Here is a 22,276-nt window from a genome sequence, read left to right on the forward strand (position 1 = left end):
CCACGCGTTTATGCTTAAAGACAAAACGCAGACAGAGAGGGAGAGTGGAAGAAAGAGAGGGGGGAGCAAGAGAGAGGGAACGGGAGGGGGAAGGAGAGAGAGAGGGATGGAAAGAAAGAGGGAAAGAGAAAAGTGAGAACATGAGGGAGAGAGATGACAAGAGAAAGATACAATAATCCAAATAAAGGTGAAAGACAAAAAGAGGTATTTTAAGTTTCTGTAACCATTTTGTCTCCCTCTTCCAACTCCTCGTCGTCTGCTCCAAAATTCTCCATTGTACCAATTGGAGGTAAATGCTACAGTGCTAATCTCCTGTAAAGGTTAGCCCAGTGCCGTCATTAGCACTGCACAGAGGCTTTTAACCGACAGACAGGCAGCCGCCGTCTCCTACAATTTGCCACAAAATCCGAAGTGGCTTTATACATCAGAAGCCATTTAATTTAACGGAGGGGATGAGTTAATTCTCTTTCTCTTCCTCTCTCTTTATCCCTCGCTTCTCAAAGATCACAGTGACATCTCCCTCGCCACCGCGGTCCGGGATCACAGTATGTCCTTTTTTCTCTGATGATGGAGGGAAGATAGGAGCGGTAATAGAGGGGGGAAATGTCACTGCATTGTTCTAGTGATTTAGAAGTAGAGAGCATTCTCTTTATTTTTTCTGTTTTCTCTCTCTCTGTGTCTCTTTATAGAGCTCTCTCTCCCTCTCTCTCTGTCTCCCTCCGTCTGTCTCTCTATAGTGCTCTCTCCTCTCTCTCTCTAAATCTCTGTCGCTCTCTCTCTCTGTCTCTCTCTCTCTCTCTCTCTCTCTCTCTGTCTCTCTATAGTGCTCTCTCTCTCCTCCTCTCTCTCTAAATCTCTCTGTCGCTCTCTCTCTCTCTATAGGGCTCTCTCTCTCTCTGTCTCTCTATAGCGCTCTCTCTCTTTCAGTCTCTCTCTCCTCCTCTCTCTCTTTCAGTCTCTCTATAGTTCTCTCTCTCTCTCTCCTCTCTCTCTCTCTTTCTCTCGCTCTCTCTCTCTTTCAGTCTCTCTCTTTCTCTTTCTCTCTCCTCTCCTCTCCTCTCCTCTCCTCTCCTCTCCTCTCCTCTCCTCTCCTCTCCTCTCCTCTCCTCTCCTCTCCTCTCCTCTCCTCTCCTCTCCTCTCTCTCTCTCTGTCTCTCTATAGTGCTCTCTCTCTCCTCCTCTCTCGCTCTCTCTCTATAGCTCTCTCTCTCTCTCTTTCAGTCTCTCTCTTTCTCTTTCTCTCTCCTCTCCTCTCCTCTCCTCTCCTCTCCTCTCCTCTCCTCTCCTCTCCTCTCCTCTCCTCTCCTCTCCTCTCCTCTCCTCTCCTCTCCTCTCCTCTCTCTCTCTCTGTCTCTCTATAGCGCTCTCTCTCTTTCAGTCTCTCTCTCTCGCTCTCCTCTCTCTCTCTCTTTCTCTCGCTCTCTCTCTTTCAGTCTCTCTCTCTCTCTCTCTCTCTCTCTCTCTCTCTCTCTCTCTCTCTCTCTCTCTCTCTCTCTCTCTCTCTCTCTCTCCTCTCTCTCTCTCTCTCTCTCTCTCTCTCTCTCTCTCTCTCTCTCTCTCTCCTCTCTCTCTCTCTCTCTCTCTCTTTGTATTCCCATACCTTTGTGGGGCTGTGCTGCTGTGGGGACCAATTTGGCTCAAATGGAGCCTCTTCCTCATTTTTTTCCTTAATTAAAATCTGAAAGCATCCACACGGGGTTTCCCTGTGTGTGTGTGTGTGTGTGTGTGTGTGTGTGTGTGTGTGTGTGTGTGTGTGTGTGTGTGTGTGTGTGTGGCTGCCTTCTTAGTTCCATTAGTCTTATAGAGATTGGGATAAAACAGACAAAGGCTCCAGACTTTGTAATGATGCCGTGTCGTCTGCACATTTTTGTGTTCTCATATCACCAAATAACTCTAGATCACAATTTATGTATTTCTTTATCAGAAAGAATACTGTGAGTGTTATGTATGAAAAAATGGATTAAGCAGACTATTTGGCTAATGTATAACTAACAAAAAAACGAGCTTTTACCCCAAAATATTAAGAGCTAAATGTGTTGTATTAGACAGCATAAGGAGTGTGCAGGTGTGTGTGTGCATGCGTGTGTGTGTTGCGGTGAGCGGTGGAGGTCCCAAAGGAGGACTGGATGCTCTGAGATGCGCTGGCCGCTCGAAGCGCAAACGGCTTCTCCAGCGAAGCTCGCTCCCCAGCTCCCCTCAGTAGCGAGGGGAGGAGTGTGTGTGTGTGTGTGTGTGTGTGTGTGTGGGAGCGTAAGCGCGAAGTCATTGAGCGTCTCCAAAAGGAGCGGCGCAGTTGACTCAGTTGAGCCTGCGCTGGTCCTCACACACTCGCTCCTCTCACATGCAAACACACACACGCTCACACACTCTCAGGCATCCAGACACACAGCTGCTGCTGTGGAGCGCGGAGGAGTTACAGAGAGACGGAGGGAGAGAGAGAGAGAGAAGGGACAGGCAGCACTAGCTGAGAGAGAGAGAGAGAGAGAGAGAGAAGAAGAAGAAAGAGGAAGAGAGAGAAGCTGCTGTCACACTTTCACACCTAATGTCTACGTTGGGATAGAGAGATTTGATGGTAAGAGAAGTTAATGTATTATTTTGATGGTTAGGTTGAATGTTTTTATAAAGAGATGCATGGAACTATTTTTTTTATCATGTTTGCAATATTTTGCAAATGTTTTGTTTTTTTGGTTCTCGTTGATTTTGGAAGCTGGGTGCATTTAATTGATTTCATTCTGCATTCTATTTGAGTGTAATTGTGTTGTCATTTGTTATTTCTGGTTTGGAATGCTGCATGGGCATATTTTTACTTTAGATTAGATTATAGTAAGAAGGTTTTTTTGTTGCCAAGAGTGACATTTATTTTATTCCATTTTTTACAAATTCTGTTTTATTTTGTACAGATAACCTACTTTGTGTGTGTGTATGCATATAAGTGAGTTTGAGTGTGTGTGTTCCCGGCTTGAGAATGAGCGGGTAAGAGTTTCCAGGTTATGCATGGGTGACTTTGTTTTGCAAGTGATTTCTGGTTTAATGTGCAGTGTGTGTGTGTGTGTGTGTGTGTGTGTGTGTGTGTGTGTGTGTGTGTGTGTGTGTGTGTGTGTGTGTGTGTGTGTGTGTGTTCTGAGGACAGCCCATAAAAAATGACTGACAGATGGTTAAAGGCAAGAGGGCCGCTGACAAAAAAAAGAGAGACCCCTCCTTCCACATCATCTCCTCCATCCCTCCTATCTTCTCTCCCTCCTCCCTCACTTTCACCCCCCCCTCGTCTCCACCTCTCCTCCTCCCTCCTTACCTTCAGCATTCTGCTCATCCTGCCCTCTCTTCCTCTCCCACTAGAAGACCCTGAGGAAATGCACCGCTCTCTCCTCCAGAATTAACTCTGCACACACTCCTCAGTGACCAGCCGCCAGGGGAAACCCTCTCACACTCCCTCTCCTCTAGAAGCTCACACTCCCTCTGTTCAAAAAGAAGAGGGGGAAAAAACGACAGCCCAACCCCCAAAATCCCAAACCCACCTTCACTGACTTTTTTTATTCCCTCCTCTCCTCCCCTCCTCTCTCCCCCCTCCCTCTTTCTCTAGTCCGAGGAGGCAGGGTTGGATGTGAGAGGCAGCAGCGAGGAGAGAAGCAGCCAGGCGCCCAGAGACCCGGAAAGCGAGAGGGCACCAGAGTCCACCCTGAGCGGCACCGCCAACACCCCGACTACCACCTCTACCAGCAGCATCACCTCCAACCAGCACCACAACAACAGCGCTAGCCCCACAGCCGTCTCCAGCAGTAGCAGTAGCGGTGGCTCCAGTGGTGCCGTAGGTGTTAGCACAGTTAGCCGCAGCGCTAAGGGAGCAGAGGGGAGGTCCTCCATGCAGTTCAGCACCAGACCTCCCAGTGCTGAGCCTGGCTTCATGGGGACATGGCAGCAACAGAGCACTGACCAGAGCAACCTCCTCTTCAGAATGTCCCAGCAGGTGAGTCCCCTCCCCTTCATTCAACCATCTGTTTTTCTGTCTCTTAGTTTTCATGGTGATCCGTCTATTTCTTAGTTGTGATGTGTCCCGTCTGTGTGTTTATTTGAGGTATAAATTCCTCTCTGCCTTTTTTTGACACTTGGTGTGTGTTTAGGTGTTGTGCTAGGTGCTGCTGGTGGTGTGTGTGTGCGTGTGTGTGTGTGTGTGTGTGTGTGTGGGTGTGTGTGTGTGTGTGTGTGTGTGTGTGTGTGTGTGTGTGTGTGTGTGTGTGTGTGTGTGTGTGGGTGCGTGTGTGTGTGTGTGTGTGTGTGTGTGTGTGTGTGTGTGTGTGTGTGTGTGTGTGTGTGTGTGTGTGTGTGTGTGTGTGTGTGTGTGTGAGAGAGAGGGGGTGTGTGTGAGAGAGGGGGGGTGTGAGTGTGTGTGGGATACTGTTTTGGTTTTGAAAGAGTTAATATTATGTGGGTTGACATGATTATTCACTCATTTTTGCATTTTTCAGTCTTCATTTTTTTGTTTTATTTGCCTTGCCATTTTTTTGGGCTATTTTGTCAAATAATAATCCTGTGCAGTTTGGGTCTGGTGTGTGAGAGAGTGTGTGTGCTTGTGAGTGTATATGCACCTGACATTGTGCACTGCACTCTTTTCCTGAAATAATGATCAAATGTTGTAATTGAATTGCATATTAGTTCCTTTAAAAGACAGCATACATTTTAATGTTTACAGAAAGGGACGAAATATAAGAAGCCATGCGTTATTTCACGGGATTGTCCGTTGCCTCGTTTGGTTACGGTTGCGCTCACCCCACTCCTCCTAATTTGTCTGTGCAATATAGTTCAAAAGCAGCAATTGTAGTGTTTGTGTAACCCCGCGCTGATAAAGACTGTGGAAGAGTCGCCCTCTGGGTCGGGCTAATTGACTACATGTGGTCCGCTCAGGAAGCCTCGAACACGGGCTAGAGACAGGCAGCCGTGCGTGAATAGCCAGAGCCTGGAAGAGCGATAACGGATACCTTTAACTGAGGGAAGTTTACATTTCCTCCGACAACTAGCGTCCGTTATCGTTCCTGTTCAAAGTCGTGTGTTTTATGACTTTGGCTTTTTTGAGAAGAATAAAATATCTCGGCGTTCTAGTTTTTAAAGGGAGTGTGGCTGTGGGGGCGTTAGGTGGTTTCCTTGGTGATGTACAGTGCGTTGAGGTAAAGGAGTAGAAAGAGAGAGGGGGAGTTGTAAAGGAGGGTAGTTAGTTGGTAATTAATCATAGTGGAACCTGTGTGTGTCTCCGTACCATACACACGCTGTTACGCATGCGGCAGGCAGACCTTGTGCAATCGCCAGTCTCTGCTGTGTCGAGTTTGAAAATAAACGTATTCGTGGTTATTTTATGAATCACAATCTTTTCTACTACTTTTATCACGGATGTTGTGCATATGAATATAATTTTTTTAATTGAGCAATTACTTAAAGCAAATCAAAAGAAACACGCGTTGTTTTGAGTGATTTAAATCCTGTTGCCAATATTTCCACGACTCTGTTCTCTCACCGAAATGTGTGAAATTGTTTGCTCTTATTCAGTGAAATTATTCACACATGATTCCCTTTATTTTACCTTTCTCTAAATGTATGATGCATGTGTGGAGAATTGTCAGTGGCTGCTTTTTTTCATGCACATCTGCACACCATATTGGACACGCATGATGCATCCTCTCACATTCAACATATGTTTTGAGCTGTGTGTATTATTAATATAAACTACTGCAAAGCTATTGACATGTCGATTGGAATAACGGAACCATATCGCACGAGGATCCTCCTGGCTCGCTCTCATTCGTCCTCACGCGGCATCTGCGTGCAGGTGGATGGGCCCCGCGCTCAGACACCGAGGAGCATCCAGCATCTGCTGGGACTCACGTTTCGCAATCCCCCTTTTTACAAATGCGCGCCGCTGTGTCAATATAATCAGCTGTGGGACTCGTTGTTATTTATCCTCCCTCGCACCACTTAGAAGGCATCTTTCCATGTTTAGTAGGCATGACAAAAATTCTCCAAAGCAACCTCACCTTGACAGACTGCATTATTGGAATCTAACCGATAATGACTTTGTGTTTGCCGAGCCGCGCGCGCCTTGGGGTATTGGGAGAAATGAGTGTTATGGGGGCTCGTGTTTCAAATCCTCCTCCCTTTAAAGATCAGCTAAGTGACATGAGTCATGGGTGCATTTTATCGGTGTTAGGGCAAATTATTTCAATGCCATCGATTGAGACGCAAATCAGGAGCAGTATGTGTTGATGTGAGTGAAGGCATGTTGTTTACGGGTTGTGGTTTTGCAGCGAAGAATCCCCTCTCAAACCATTTGATATCCTCTGAATTTATACATTCACTGCAATGTAGCCTACCTATACAAGTCATTAGGGAACATGCAATAATTACTTGTTCCTGTATGATTACATTTTCTTTTTTCAATTCTTATTTTCAATTCTAGAATAGCATGCATATGTTCAAACACAATTTACAGCAGGTGTGCAATTATATTGCCAAGGAATGTCACCTAAAAAAATACCCAAAACAATGATCTAAATTACCATAGAATGAATTGTAAAAACAATAATTTAACCTGGTTGGATATTTGTTGTTTTTTGATATATTTAATTTATAAGATTTGCAACCTCAACGTCACACTATGTCAAAACCTGCTTCTCATATTAGAAGTGTATTTGTACGACGAGTAATGTGCTAATTCGATGCAATCAAATCAAAATAGGAAGTGCATGTCAATTAAATGCATACATTCCCTTTTGCATGAGTACAAATAGAGACAAGCCAACAGAGAGAGACATGGTTTTCATTTTGTTTAGATATCATATGTCTTTTTCAATCAGGCTACCTTTGAAACATAAGTATAAGAAACGAAATCGAAAATGCAGAAACCATGAATGGCAAAAAAATTGATTGGGAAAGGCCTGGCATGTTTCGCATCGTTTCTCCAGACTTTTAGTAAGAATAATTTCATTTTTGGATTCTCAGTTTTTTCCTTGACTGCCGTCTTTTCATGGTCGAATACATTCCATGCGAATCGTTATAATGCTTGTAATTGAAGTAAATTATTAAGAATTACAACGAAGATTACGCGTATACACTATATAAAATGGACTATAGGCCCTCTCTATTGCCTATCGCCTGGCTTTTGGTTTTTATTTTTGTCTATTGGTGATAAGAGGATTTATAAACATAACCTTATATTAAATGATCTGCAAAAGCAGATACACGAGTTAAATCAATAAAATAGACTCAACAAATTGTCAAATAATTGCACCTGCTTTCTTTATATTTAGGAATGTGCGGATCATTTTATGTATAATCTGCATGGAAATTATTATCATATTTCGTTATGTAAACTCCCCATAAATGATGTTAAACTATATTTTTAAGCCTTCCAAAGCACTACGGTGTAATAATATTTTGAAGCCGTAATTGAGTATTATTATTTGTTTTGGGTACATGCATGGATGTTATTATCGACCTTTGCAAGTTAAACAGTCCGCAGTAAAGTGATATCACTGCGCCTCTAATTGGTCCATCACTAGTAGGCTAATTCCCCCTCAGTAAACCAACATTAAGTCATGTCATTTTATTTCCCATTGGGCTTCAAAAGCTGAGGGGTGTGGAACAACTCAAGGATTACTTAGGGCTCGTAAAATGTTGCCGCGGTGCACCTCTTCTGTGAGGGTCTAATGCCAGTCAGACGAAGGAAGATCCCGAGAAAATGTTGAAGAAATAGGGCCGGTAGCACTTACAGCGTCAGGGTATGTTTTCAATCTAAATCTCTGCTCTTAATTAGCTCGCCCTTCTAAATTCTTCCCTTCTCTTCTGCAAGGCGGGTGCTGTAACACGGCTTCCTCTGAAGTGCGACAGGTCGACTATGGGCCGAGACCTTACGGACGAGGTACAGTCGCTTCTATAGCTTGACATGTTTCTCCTATCTTCTCAGTATAGTTACAGCATCTGAGATGCAGGCATGCAGCGGTATTTGATCCCAATACAAGCAATAGGTGGATTAACACATCAGAAATGTTAGTGGAAAATATAAACTAAAGTAATTATATAGGTTATTATTATACCTAATATAAGTTAATAATGGGCCAAGCATGAACACAATGGTATAATAATAATAATAATAATAATAATAATAATACTGTATTATTGTATTTTTTTTATTAAACCAGTTCAGCAATTTTCTAAATTTGCCATTATACTTTATTACTGTTATTATTGTTGAGTGTTATTACATGTTTGAAATGCCAGGTGCATGGCCTATAGCAGAGGATTCTAGCAGAACTCATGGCCTATAGCAGAGGATTCTAGCAGAACTCATGGCCTATAGCAGAGGATTCTAGCAGAACTCATGGCCTATAGCAGAGGATTCTAGCAGAACTCATGGCCTATAGCAGAGGATTCTAGCAGAACTCATGGCCTATAGCAGAGGATTCTAGCAGAACTCATGGTCTATAGCAGAGGATTCTAGCAGAACTCATGGCCTATAGCAGAGGATTCTAGCAGAACTCATGGCCTATAGCAGAGGATTCTAGCAGAACTCATGGTCTATAGCAGAGGATTCTAGCAGAACTCATGGCCCATAGCAGAGGATTCTAGCAGAACTCATGGCCTATAGCAGAGGATTCTAGCAGAACTCATGGCCTATAGCAGAGGATTCTAACAGAACTCATGGTCTATAGCAGAGGATTCTAGCAGAACTCATGGCCTATAGCAGAGGATTCTAGCAGAACTCGTGGCCTATAGCAGAGGATTCTAGCAGAACTCATGGCCTATAGCAGAGGATTCTAGCAGAACTCATGGCCTATAGCAGAGGTTTCTAGCAGAACTCATGGCCTATAGCAGAGGATTCTAGCAGAACTCATGGTCTATAGCAGAGGATTCTAGCAGAACTCATGGCCTATAGCAGAGGATTCTAGCAGAACTCATGGTCTATAGCAGAGGATTCTAGCAGAACTCATGGCCTATAGCAGAGGATTCTAGCAGAACTCATGGCCTATAGCAGAGGATTCTAGCAGAACTCATGGCCCATAGCAGAGGATTCTAGCAGAACTCATGGCCTATAGCAGAGGATTCTAGCAGAACTCATGGCCTATAGCAGAGGATTCTAGCAGAACTCATGGTCTATAGCAGAGGATTCTAGCAGAACTCATGGCCTATAGCAGAGGATTCTAGCAGAACTCTGTAATAGTTCTTTTGTATTTATTTCCCCTAACCACTTTGTGAATAATTCGCAGTTCTAAGATTTTAAACATGTTTAAATTAATGCGTTATCATTTTCTCTGAACTAGGATTACTGTAGGTCTATATAAATAGATTTTTATGTTGGTGATATTTTAAACATTGTAGTGGATTTACTCTGCATGTCCTGCACTCAAGCACAATGAACTACACATATTTGAATTAAGAAAATATACACAATGCAAAAGCAAATCAGACACTGCAATAATGTCACATGTATTTCAAACATGAGTTGTAAGAAGGATGTATGTTCAGAAGATGTGTGCAGAGAGGACTGTGTGTAGAGTACGGTGGTTAAGACTGCAGTCAGGAGATATAGCAGGGCAGGCATCATCGGCATGGGTCTGTCTGTCTGTCTGTCTGTCTGTCTGTCTGTCTGTCTGTCTGTCTGTCTGTCTGTCTGTCTGTCTGTCTGTCTGTCTGTCTGTCTGTCTGTCTGTCTGTCTGTCTGTCTGTCTGTCTGTCTGTCTGTCTGGTTCATGTCAATACATTGATGTCTTAGATGGACTGCTTTACAGCGAGGTCATTACCTAACTATCGATTACATCTGCTCTATTCTCTTCAACCAATACCTCTCCATTTCTATACCACACAATCTCTCCTTGCTGTCATTTCAGTTATACACATATCTACCTGTATAACCTGTATATCTATCATTTTCAAGTGGTTCTATATTTTCTAATGTAAGATAAATATTTATATAACTTCTGTACATGTGCAACCATTTTGTTATTTCATGTAGTTTTACCCCATCTACTGAAATCTGTGGAGTGTAGGCTATGACACCTGTATGTATCTGAATGTAAACCCTGCTATAGGCTGTATGTATCAGAATGTAAACCCTGCTATAGGCTGTATGTATCTGAATGTAAACCCTGCTATAGGCTGTATGAATCTGAATGTAAACCCTGCTATAGGCTGTATGAATCTGAATGTAAACCCTGCTATAGGCTGTATGTATCTGAATGTAAACCCTGCTATAGGCTGTATGAATCTGAATGTAAACCCTGCTATAGGCTGTATGTATCAGAATGTAAACCCTGCTATAGGCTGTATGAATCTGAATGTAAACCCTGCTATAGGCTGTATGTATCAGAATGTAAACCCTGCTATAGTAATATTTCTCCCTAAAGGCATGGCAGACATCATATTAGATGAATAGCAGAACATCTCCTAGTTAGTTTTGTCTGAGTCAATAATGGACTTAATGTCATCGTCTTCAGTGTAGATCAGAGGGGCCTTAATTCACCTATTAACATACTGCTACACTTACGGCTGCTTCACGCTCGGTGTGTGTGTGTGTGTGTGTCTGTATAAGTATTTCTGAGTGAGGGGTGTTTTTCCCCCGTTCAGTTCATCGCTGTGCTGTTGCATGCAATAATATGTTAGTGTGTGTTTGCGTTATTTTTTTAAAATGAGAGCGATAGAGAAAGTGGGCTAATTTTCTAGGAGAGAGTGTCGTGCTTTTTTTTCCCCTCAGAGGATATATTGCCTGTGTGCTGGCTGTGTTTAACGGGCTGTTTTCCTTCCTCTGCAGAGGCCTGTTGCATGTGTGTGTTTCTGCCTGCGTGTCTGATACTAGAATATTTTCCGTGTCTTTGATTCCTGAGGGTTGTGTGACTACACCGTACTCTGCATCTCTGATGGGCTGCATGACCACAGATACCATCATGTGTATGAGGTGTTTTCCCTTCTTATCTTTTGCATATGTTCAGGTACCTGTAGTACCAGTGAGTATGTCAGGGAAAGAGTGCCGTTTTTCTCTCTCTGTACAGGGCTGGCTCTGTCTCTGGCACCATGTGTGTGCGGGTGCGAGCTGATGTGTGTGCGGGTCTTGGCTGGCCTTGGCTGGAGGAGACGAGAGGTGAAAGATGATATGTGGAGGAAACGCCATGCCACTTCTCTTTTTCTATGTCTCGCGCTCTCTCTTGCTACCGCTCTCTCTACCTCTCTCTTTGTATCTATCTCTCTTTGTATCTATCTATCTATCTATCTTTGTATCTATCTTTGTATCTATCTATCTATCTTTGTATCTATCTATCTTTGTATCTATCTATCTATCTATCTATCTTTGTATCTATCTTTGTATCTATCTATCTATCTTTGTATCTATCTATCTTTGTATCTATCTATCTATCTATCTATCTATCTATCTTTGTATCTATCTATCTATCTTTGTATCTATCTTTGTATCTATCTATCTTTGTATCTATCTATCTTTGTATCTATCTATCTTTGTATCTATCTATCTATCTTTGTATCTATCTTTGTATCTATCTATCTATCTATCTATCTTTGTATCTATCTATCTTTGTATCTATCTATCTATCTTTGTATCTATCTATCTATCTATCTATCTATCTTTGTATCTATCTTTGTATCTATCTATCTTTGTATCTATCTATCTTTGTATCTATCTATCTTTGTATCTATCTATCTTTGTATCTATCTTTGTATCTCTCTCTCTCTCTCTCTCTCTCTCTCTCTCTCTCTCTCTCTCTCTCTCTCTCTCTCTCAGCACTAATACCAGCCCCTAAGCCCTAGGGTCCACCCTCTCTCCCTCCCCCTTAGTACACTGGATGAGTAAGGTAGTCTTATCACCGGGGAAGTGGCCATAGAGGAAGGGGACACTGCGTCATTGGCCCAAAGGAGGGGGACCGCTTTGGGTGTAACACAGGAAGTCCCAGTTACAGGGTCACTGTTTTCAAAGGGACAGAGGAAATGGCCCAGTCCAAGGCAATGCCTACCTAGTCACAATGAGTGAGTGAGTGTATCCTAGCTGAGTGGTGGAAGTGGTGCTGAGTGGCTGGGTGTTACTGTGTGGTCTGTCCTTATCAGGTTTGGATGGACTGTAGCTCTGTAGTGTTTTCATTGGCACCGTCCTCTCTGGGCTGGAGACCGGAGAGAGGGATCTTACCTACAGCTAATGAAGCCTGGAGGCTACTTTCTTTCTGACCTCTTCCTCATTTCTCCTCTGTTCCCCAGCCCTGGTCCTTCCGTAACCCCGTTTCTCCTCACTCTGCCCTCCAGCCGGGCAACAAGCCTGGGGGTCCCTGCTGGCCTTCTCTTTCTGGCTGTCACCCCCTAGAGGGGTTCAACCACTGTTAATCACACTGTGGGATCTGGATAATTAGGGTCTGGGATGATGGGGGGGGGCTAGTAGACTCTGCTAAGGTAGCGGTCCCCCCCCCCCCCCCTCTCTCTCCATTGGTGTTGTTAGATTGGCTTGTTGGGAGTGTCAGTGAGAGTGTGTATAGTGTAAAAGTGGAGAAGGTGTAGGGGTGTGTTTAACCACGTCAGTTACCGCGCCTCGTTTTTTCCTCCAGTATGGTCCTGTTATTTCTGGACGAGAGCAGAGACTCTGAGGTGAGAGGAGGAGAGAAGACCAAAGATGTGTGTGTGTGTGTGTGTGTGTGTGTGTGTGTGTGTGTGTGTGTGTGTGTGTGTGTGTGTGTGTGTGTGTGTGTGTGTGTATGTGTAAGGTGGATGTGGACCACTTGTACTTTTACCGTGTATGTGTCTGCGCGCGCAAGTTTGTGGTTTAGATGGCATGTAGAGTTTAGGAGAGTTTAGGAGAGGGAAGACGCACAAGGTGCCATTCATTCTACGGCCACCACATATTTATCTAAGCGTCAGGCATGAAGATATGACGTGCACGTAAAAAAAAATTCACGCTGTGGACATTTAATGTAGGGCCTCCTTTTTCCTTTAATCAGAATATGAATTAATTTGGTTATTTAATTTGCTGCGGTTATGCCATTTAATAAACATTTGTCAGTGTAGTTTGTAGTAGTTTCTGTTTCAACTGTATATTTTAAAATTCATGGTTTAAATTCCCTCAATCTCCCTATTTTTGCGAGGAAGACATGGAATATTAAAATGCCCTGGAGATCCTTCAATGTTCTCATTGTGTTGCAGACTAACACACACAGTGTGTTTCAATCTCGAAGATATTCTGTTTTGTCACATCGTCAATTTCTAGTGAATTATCTTCCTACTATCGGGAGACATTCTTCATATTTTAAAACGTCGATCTCTTGTTTGATGAAAATGCACGAATCAAACTCAGATATTTTTACTGTATTACCAGGTTAGAACCGTAGAGATGAATCATTCGTATAATCATTTATATTTACAATGATCTGATGAAAATAACAAAGCCTAACTAACTAAGTCTTCCCTGAATTCGAGGGGTTATGGGATGGACATTAAAAACATCACCCAGAGTTTTCCAGCCAAGTCGCAGCATGTGATCTCATCTGGATTTGAAACTCATGCCTTGCATAAGACGCAGAGCTGTGACATGAAGCATGCCTCACACTGAAACAATGTGTGCGTCATCTGTCTGCGGCGCTGTAACACTGGAACACCGGTGTTGTGTACGTTCGTTCACCCCGTCGTCTCCTGTCTCCCGCTGCAGCTACTGATCAATATGGGACGTGAGGATCACTCACGGGGTCAGGATCACTCACGGGGTCAGGGTGATCTGTCCCCTTTCGGTCCCAAGGAGATGCATGATATCTCCGGTGTTTGGATGAAGGGATAGATGGATGGATGGATGACTGGAGTGGGTTGGAGAGAGACAGAGTGTCTTCTAATAGTGTTTTCATTGTGAACGTACTGTGTTGGGGTCGTTGCTACGACAGCAGTGTATGCGTACGGAGTCTGTGAGTGTGTGTTCAGGAACGGCAGCAATGCAGGGCCATCTGCTTGTGTCTTATCAGGGAGATGAGTGGTGAACGGTAGCTGAGTCCTCCACCAGCCTTTTCCCATGGACCCCCTCCTACCTCCTACAGGCCCTGAGAGAGAGAGAGAGAGTGTGTGTGTGTGTGTGTGTGTGTGTGTGTGTGTGTGTGTGTGTGTGTGTGTGTGTGTGTGTGTGTGTGTGTGTACCGCACCCAGACCTCTCACACACTCCTCACACCCCACTGTGTTACACACTGAAACAGAGCTGTCCGTCTGCCTGTTAAAACTATTATAAATACCAAATACAGGATATTCAGAAACTGGCTAGCAGCTTGTTTGTTTCCACCTTATGTTGTACACAATCTCTAGTGTCCAGTTCAAAATTAAGTTGCGTCTTTCCTGGTTTTGGGAAAAAAACGTTCAAATGTTTTGCTTATTATGATCTCCGGAGAGAATTGAAATCAACAATAGAATGATCAAGCTGGATTCTATTCTGTAATATTCCTGAAGGTGCTAGTGGATTTATGAGTTGTTTATTGGCCATTGTGTGTTTGTCTGTCAAATGGTTTATTTAGTCTTGGTGTGTTGTAAACAACGATAATGTTAGCTGCCAGTGTGTTGCTAGCTAATCCCTGTGTATTGATGTGTGTGTGGCCTATGGCCCTGTCAGTGCTGGGCTTACAGCAACAACTACCACACAGCAGGAAACCATATGGTAACAAGGTTATTCAACTCTTTTTACAGTCTTATAGCAATGTAATAACATGATTAAGACATGCTCATTACACACGACGCTGAGGCGACGGGCATCGTCTAATAACATGGAAATAACGATTATTCAGTCTTTTATCTGAAATTTGACGTTGCATGTTCTTTCTGGAAAAAATACAATTCTTCTCTTCTATATCCGCTATGTAAACTGATGGTGAATATTGTAGATGTGTGTAGTGTAGAAGAGGTTGTACTGTAGCTACAGAGGCCATATGTAGTCCCTATGATCTGTAAAGAATTTGGCCGGAGACATCTAACTGGCAGGTGTTTTATTGAGTCTAGAGCTCTGAACCATAGAAATACAGTATATTAGAAATAGAAATATATTAACTAGATAAAGGACAGTTGGATTTTATGCAGAGCTACAGTTTAATACAGTATGTTTGGGTAAAACAGAGTTGCGCTGATGCGATTCAGATCGTACTAAAAGGCTTTTTTGACAAATCTCTATTTCGGCATATTTTTCAAGCATGGCCCATAATCACCCCAATCTTGGATGGCGCTGCCTATTTAAATACACGAAAAGGTGGGGGTATTTCTCTCCTTTCTTTCTCTCTCTCTCTCTTTTCTCCTTTTCAGAGTGAGGGTCTTTATTTTTCTTTGGCCTGCCTTAGTTTCCTGCGGCGGGGGGAAGTCGTCGGTCGGTGCGGAGCGAAGGGGAACGAGGGGAAGTGGCTGTTTGAATAGAGTGTTGCTCAGGATGTCACCACCCCACAGCCTGCCTAATGAGGGGACATTAGCACCGTGGCCTGGCCCCCGACACACACACACACACACACACACACACACACACACACACACACACACACACACACACACACACACACACACACACACACACACACACACACACAGAGGCGTGCACACACACACACACACACACACACACACACACACACACACACACACACACACACACACACACACACACACACACACACACACACACACACACACACACACACACACACACACACACACAGCTCAGGTGCTGACAAGGCCAGAATGAAGCAGCTGTCGCCAGGCCTGCGGATCTGAGGGGGTCCAAAGGGCAGAGGGAGCAGAAGATGTTCAAGACCTGGGAGGTAACCGATGTAGCCACTGTGACCTGGGCAGTGCCACCAACACACAGCGCCACCATAAGTCAACACACAAGTAGCAGGAACACACACTCACACACTTGCGGAGTGCAACATGGACACACAAAAAATACACACACTCAATCGTGCATAATATTATTTTCCTTCCACGAAAGTTTATTCAGAGATATTTGGCACTTACATCTGTAGACATGACTTGTGTATTTGGTCTGGTATTGTCCCTGAACGAGGAGGAATGTGACACACCGTTGACCCACACTAAGAGACATGAACTTGTGCATACATACTTTCACCGGGGGCCCATCCTGTTATTCCTCCTGACTTGTTTTTTTTTTTTGCGTTGGAACTGTGCCAGTGGCACAGGCAGGTTGACGGCCTACTATTTTTACCAGCAGCCAGGACCCCTCCTCTATACCAGCAGCCAATTTGTCCTTTCAACGCAGACAACAAAGGGAAAAAACACTCACGCTTACCTCTCAAGGAACACAACCCTTTCATTTTTCAGTTAGCGCGACGGCTAATTCGGAAGAATTGCTACTATTATTATTGCCGGTGGACTGTTATTATCTCTGGCTATTTAAGGTAGTAGATAATGATGGTAATTTGCCTTGTTCTGCGGTGCTCGGAGGTCGACTGACTTTTTCCCCCCTGATAATGCGACACTCACTGTGTGTGTGTGTGTGTGTGTGTGTGTGTGTGTGTGTGTGTGTGTGTGTGTGTGTGTGTGTGTGTGGTGTGTGTGTGAGCTCCTGTTAATGTGTCATAGCACTTGGGATGTGCTAGAACATTGTTGCTCTAATCAAAACCAAACCTCTACGGCTCCCTGTTTGGACCAAACATGTCATTACCAAAGTACAGAGAGAAAAATGACAACTTGTTCTTTTGAATAATGATTGTGCTCTGTGTCTACTTCGACAAGACCTACTGTAGCCTAGGTGATGTGGGGCCGACTACAGCTGAGGTCTGGACGACCAGACAACTTCCTCCCCTTCTTTCTTTCCCGTCTTTCTTCATAAGCCTTCCCCCTCTCTTCTTCTTCCTCGTTTGTTCCCCTCCTCTATCTTTCTGTGTGTGTCTATCCATCTCTCCCCCTCTGCTGCTGTAACCTGCTGTGTGACGGTTGGAGACGTGGGGAGGATTGTGGGGAGGATTGTGGGGTGGATTGTAGGGAGGATTGTGAGGAGGATTGTGGGGAGGATTGTGGGGTGGATTGTAGGGAGGATTGTGGGGAGGATTGTAGGGAGGATTGTAGGGAGGATTGTGGGGAGGATTGTGGGGAGGATTGTGGGGAGGATTGTAGGGAGGATTGTGGGGAGGATTCTGGGGAGGATTGTGGGGAGGATTGTAGGGAGGATTGTGGGGAGGATTGTGGGGAGGATTGTGGGGAGGATTGTGGGGTGGATTGTAGGGAGGGTCTGGAGAGAAGAGAGGAGTGGTACTGGTGAGGTTGGGCTCATGGCCAACAGCATTTTAGACTAACGCATCACTCTCTTTCGCACGCACGCACACACACACACACACACAAATGCGCATGCACACACACACACACACGCATGCGCGCACACACACACACACACACAAACACACACACACGCACACATGCACACATACACACACACATACACGCATGCACACACACATACGCTTGCACACACACACGCACACATGCACGTATACGTACATACACACGCATACACACACACGCATGCACACGCGCACACACACACACACACGCACACATGCACGTATACGTACACACACACGCATGCACACACACACATTATTGCACACACACACGCACACATGCATGTATACGTACACACACACACGCATGCACACACACACACACGCTTGCACACACACACACGCACACATGCACGTATACGTACACACACACACGCGCTTGCACACGCACACATACACGTGGACACATACAGAATGCCTTAATTTGTGTTAATACTTCAGGAAAAACATCACCTCGCCCATCAGCAGTCATAGTTCTCACACAACGGTATCAACATTTTTATGCAGAAAGAAATCAGGAAGTCCCACCTTGAAAGGGGGTTAAACAGGCTAACTAGCGTCTTCCATCAGGGAAGTGTTGGGGCAACATGTGCTTGTTTACCCTCTCTCCCTGTTCCTATAGATGTTTGTGTTGTTAGATTAATAGCATTTAGTGGCCACTGTTAAACACAGCTGCCACACTGGGTGGTGTGTGTGTGCGTGCGTGCATGCGTGCTCATTGCAGATAGTATGTGGGCTGGTGTGGGAGAGGCTGTTCGTGCTGTCACTGAGTGGAACCATACCTACACACACAGGGAGGGTATGTTTGACATTTTCCTAGCTAAGGAGAAAGGTGCATGAGAGACCGACACTGAATTCCACTTTAAAGCTGCTCCTTTATGGAACCTTTTCCTACAGCATCATCAGTTATGGAGCACCATTACACTCTGCCTTTCTCAATCCATAATGCCAATCAAGTCACAAATGATCTTGTTTGCTCCGTGTGATTGACTTCAAATGAACTAGCTGGCGTATCCCGGGCAACTAGGCAGAGGTGAGAGGTCGCGGCTCTGAGTGTGTGACCTCTTGGCCCCTCATAACCCCCCCACCCCCCCCTCCCACCCCCCCCGGGTGTTTCACACCACTCAGCTAAAGAGGCTGTTTCCCATCTTACACAAAGGGACAAAGTGAAAAGTCTGGTAACAAGCAAAAACGGAGCTGTGTGTGAGCTGGAGTGATGTGTGTGTGTGTGTGTGTGTGTGTGTGTGTGTGTGTGTGTGTGTGTGTGTGTGTGTGTGTGTGTGTGTGTGTGTGTGTGTGTGTGTGCGCCCGCATCAAACACTCTGGAGCCTTGTGTGTGTGTTTCCTGTGTGTGTGTCCTTAGTTTGTAATGGATACTCACACTCACATTTTCTCTGTTGATGTTTTCATTTAAATGGCGTGGCCCACCTTTCCTATTGTCGGGAAACACACAGTGGTAAGTGCTTTGTTGGAACCCTGTCCGTATACATGATGTGTGGAACTCCAAAAAACATTGAATATTTCATGACACATAATCCATTAGACATGTTTCCCCTCTGAACATTATAAATATAAAGCTTTTTGTTTATCATGAAGATGCCTTCACACTGCAGCTTGTTGATCTTGCTTTGTACAGGGAGGAGCTTTGACAACAATAAATATATCAATAAGATTTATGGCCGTTTTCCCATCTATCCGCTAACCTCGTAAATGTACAGCTTTAAACTCGTGTCACCCCGGGTCGTAGGTTACATTCGGCGAGTCTTTGCGCCTCATCGATCCTCCGCCCCACCGCCATCGCCCCCAAATATGACACAATCAGAAAATAATCCCATAACGTGGTAGCGATTTGAGAGATTTCGAGTCGTCGGTGGCACCGGTAATTACAGCACGCGTGAAATGACACTACACTTCCTGTATGATTCAGAGAGAGGAGGGGATATAACCCTATCAGATGCTGAGATCAATTGATAATAGGTTTGAAGTCACAGAGGTGATTAGAAATGGTCAGCCATGTTGTTAAATGCTGTCAGATCTGTTAAGAGAAGACTAACAGCTCTCAGCTTGCAAGGGAGTAATAGCATCAGCCGTAACTCCATCCGCCGGGAAGTGTGTGTGTGTGTGTGTGTGTGTGTGTGTGTGTGTGTGTGTGTGTGTGTGTGTGTGTGTGTCGTGTAAAGCAGTGTGAGCACGCATCAAGGAAAGAGCCCCGAGGTAGCTCCTGGCATTTTATTGCAGCCACCAGACGCCTGTCACTGGTGGAAGAAAAAGAACGGGGGATGAGGAGAGGGAGAGGAGAGGGGGAGGAGGAGGAGAGGAGAGGGGGAGGAGGAGGGTGGGGGCCACCACAGCTTCAAATCATGTCACGTAGCACTAATTCATACGCCCTCATTAGAGCAAGGGAAGGGACCAGAGGGCCGGGTGTATCTCACACACAGACAGACAGACAGACAGACAGACACACAGACAGACAGACAGACAGACAGACAGACAGACAGACAGACAGACAGACAGACAGACAGACAGACAGACAGACAGACAGACCAGACAGACAGACAGACAGACACACACACACACACACACACACACACACACACACACACACACACACACACACACACACACACACAGGCATGCCCACAGCAGACGACACTCCGCTCCAGCACGGCAGCGGTACAGCAGGGCCAGTTTGGGGAATAGAACATTGCTTTTTCAGGAAGGCCCCGGCCAATTAAAGGCCTGCCCGTATTGAATGTCAAGTGTTAATTTAGGCTCCACTCCTCCTCTCCATCCCTCCCTCCCTCCCCCCAACCCCCTTCGGTTTCCCATCAGTGAGGGCACTGAGGGGGAGGAGGGGAGGGGAAGGGTTTCTGAGATGAGCAAATACATGTCAAGTCAAAGTTGATTGCCTGAAGGCCCCGGCGTATTATGTGTCACAGACAAGTGGCAAATGTGCCCCCCTCCCGTTCCCCTCTCACCCCTGGGGACCAGGAGAGAGGGATGGAGAGGGGGACGGAAGGAGGGAGGGACGGAGGGAGGAGGGGAAGCATTAACTGTACTGCAGTGATAAGAATGGGAGGTTTACATTGGGGAGGAGAGGGGAGGAAGTAGAGGACACAGAGAGAAGAGAGGACAGGAGAGAGGACAGAAGAGAGGACAGAAGGGGGGAGAGGCGAGGACAGGAGAGGCGAGGACAGGAGAGAGGAGAGAGAGGACAGAAGAGAGGACAGAAGAGAGGACAGAAGGGGGGAGAGGCAAGGACAGGAGAGAGGCGAGGACAGGAGAGAGGAGAGAGAGGACAGAAGAGAGGACAGAAGAGAGGACAGAAGGGGGGAGAGGCAAGGACAGGAGAGAGGCGAGGACAGGAGAGAGGAGAGAGAGGACAGAAGAAAGGAGAGCTAGGACAGAAGAGAAGAGAGAGAGAGGAGAGGGAGGACAGAAGAGAGAGGACAGAAGCTTGTTGGTGTTGCTATATGGGACAGTTGGTTGGTACATTCTCATAGGACAGGTTGAATTTAGTCCTCTTCCTCTGCGTGTTCTGAAAATATTAAGTTTGCCATTGATAAAGAAAATATGCCAGTAAGCTAAAGATTTATTGTTGACAAATCTGACTTGAAATTGTTTTATTAATCATCATTTTCAACATGTACAGTACCAGTCAAAAGTGTGGACACACCTACTCATTCCAGAGGTTTTCTTTACTATTTTCTACATTGTATGAAATAAAATATATGGAATCATGTAGTAACCAAAAAAGTGTTAAACAAATCAAAATATATTTTATATTTGAGATTCTTCAAAGTAGCCACCCTTTGCCTTGATGACGGCTTTGCACCCTCTTGGCACAGCATATTGTATGACATTCCATTAGGTACAGTTGTGTGTTCAGCCAGGCCTCATAGACATGAGCTGACATGGAAGGAGAGTTGTGTGTTCAGCCAGGCCTTATAGACATGAGCTGACATGGAAGGAGAGTTGTGTGTTCAGCCAGGCCTTATAGACATGAGCTGACATGGAAGGAGAGTTGTGTGTTCAGCCAGGCCTTATAGACATGAGCTGACCTGGAAGGAGAGTTGTGTGTTCAGCCAGGCCTTATAGACATGAGCTGACCTGGAAGGAGAGTTGTGTGTTCAGCCAGGCCTTATAGACATGAGCTGACATGGAAGGAGAGTTGTGTGTTCAGCCAGGCCTTATAGACATGAGCTGACATGGAAGGAGAGTTGTGTGTTCAGCCAGGCCTTATAGACATGAGCTGACCTGGAAGGAGAGTTGTGTGTTCAGCCAGGCCTTATAGACATGAGCTGACCTGGAAGGAGAGTTGTGTGTTCAGCCAGGCCTTATAGACATGAGCTGACCTGGAAGGAGAGTTGTGTGTTCAGCCAGGCCTTATAGACATGAGCTGACCTGGAAGGAGAGTTGTGTGTTCAGCCAGGCCTTATAGACATGAGCTGACATGGAAGGAGAGTTGTGTGTTCAGCCAGGCCTTATAGACATGAGCTGACCTGGAAGGAGAGTTGTGTGTTCAGCCAGGCCTTATAGACATGAGCTGACATGGAAGGAGAGTTGTGTGTTCAGCCAGGCCTTATAGACATGAGCTGACATGGAAGGAGAGTTGTGTGTTCAGCCAGGCCTTATAGACATGAGCTGACCTGGAAGGAGAGTTGTGTGTTCAGCCAGGCCTTATAGACATGAGCTGACATGGAAGGAGAGTTGTGTGTTCAGCCAGGCCTTATAGACATGAGCTGACATGGAAGGAGAGTTGTTTGTTCAGCCAGTCCACTGATGGTAAATGTCCACCTCCTTACCTACCTGATCTAATAGACAGACACTTAATGGCTACATTATCTGTCTTAGGGGCTGGAGTCTGCACTCTTTAAATTTGCAATTGGCACTGTTTGTCTCTCTATCTCCCCCTTTTCTCACTCTCTCACGCTCTCACTCTC

General features: G+C 45.2%; 1 protein-coding gene across 4 annotated transcripts in view; it reads left to right on the top strand.

The window, feature by feature from the left end:
* The window catches only part of LOC106595273 (zinc finger protein basonuclin-2), a 586,672-nt gene that overhangs the window by 93,103 nt on the left and 471,293 nt on the right, over positions 1-22,276 (top strand). The window contains exons 1-3 of one of the 4 annotated variants that reach the window (XM_082978465.1): positions 2,061-2,572; positions 3,581-3,964; positions 7,835-7,903. In XM_082978465.1, coding sequence (XP_082834591.1) covers positions 2,570-2,572; positions 3,581-3,964; positions 7,835-7,903 — 456 coding nt within the window. In that variant the 5' untranslated portion in view covers positions 2,061-2,569. Of the gene's footprint in view, positions 1-2,060; positions 2,573-3,580; positions 3,965-7,834; positions 7,904-22,276 lie in introns of those variants that run through there. The other 3 variants (XM_082978469.1, XM_082978466.1, XM_082978467.1) reach the window with 3 other exon arrangements.

The sequence above is a fragment of the Salmo salar genome, chromosome 08 (assembly GCF_965601325.2).
Source record: "Salmo salar chromosome 08, fSalSal1, whole genome shotgun sequence".
NCBI lineage: Eukaryota > Metazoa > Chordata > Actinopteri > Salmoniformes > Salmonidae > Salmo > Salmo salar.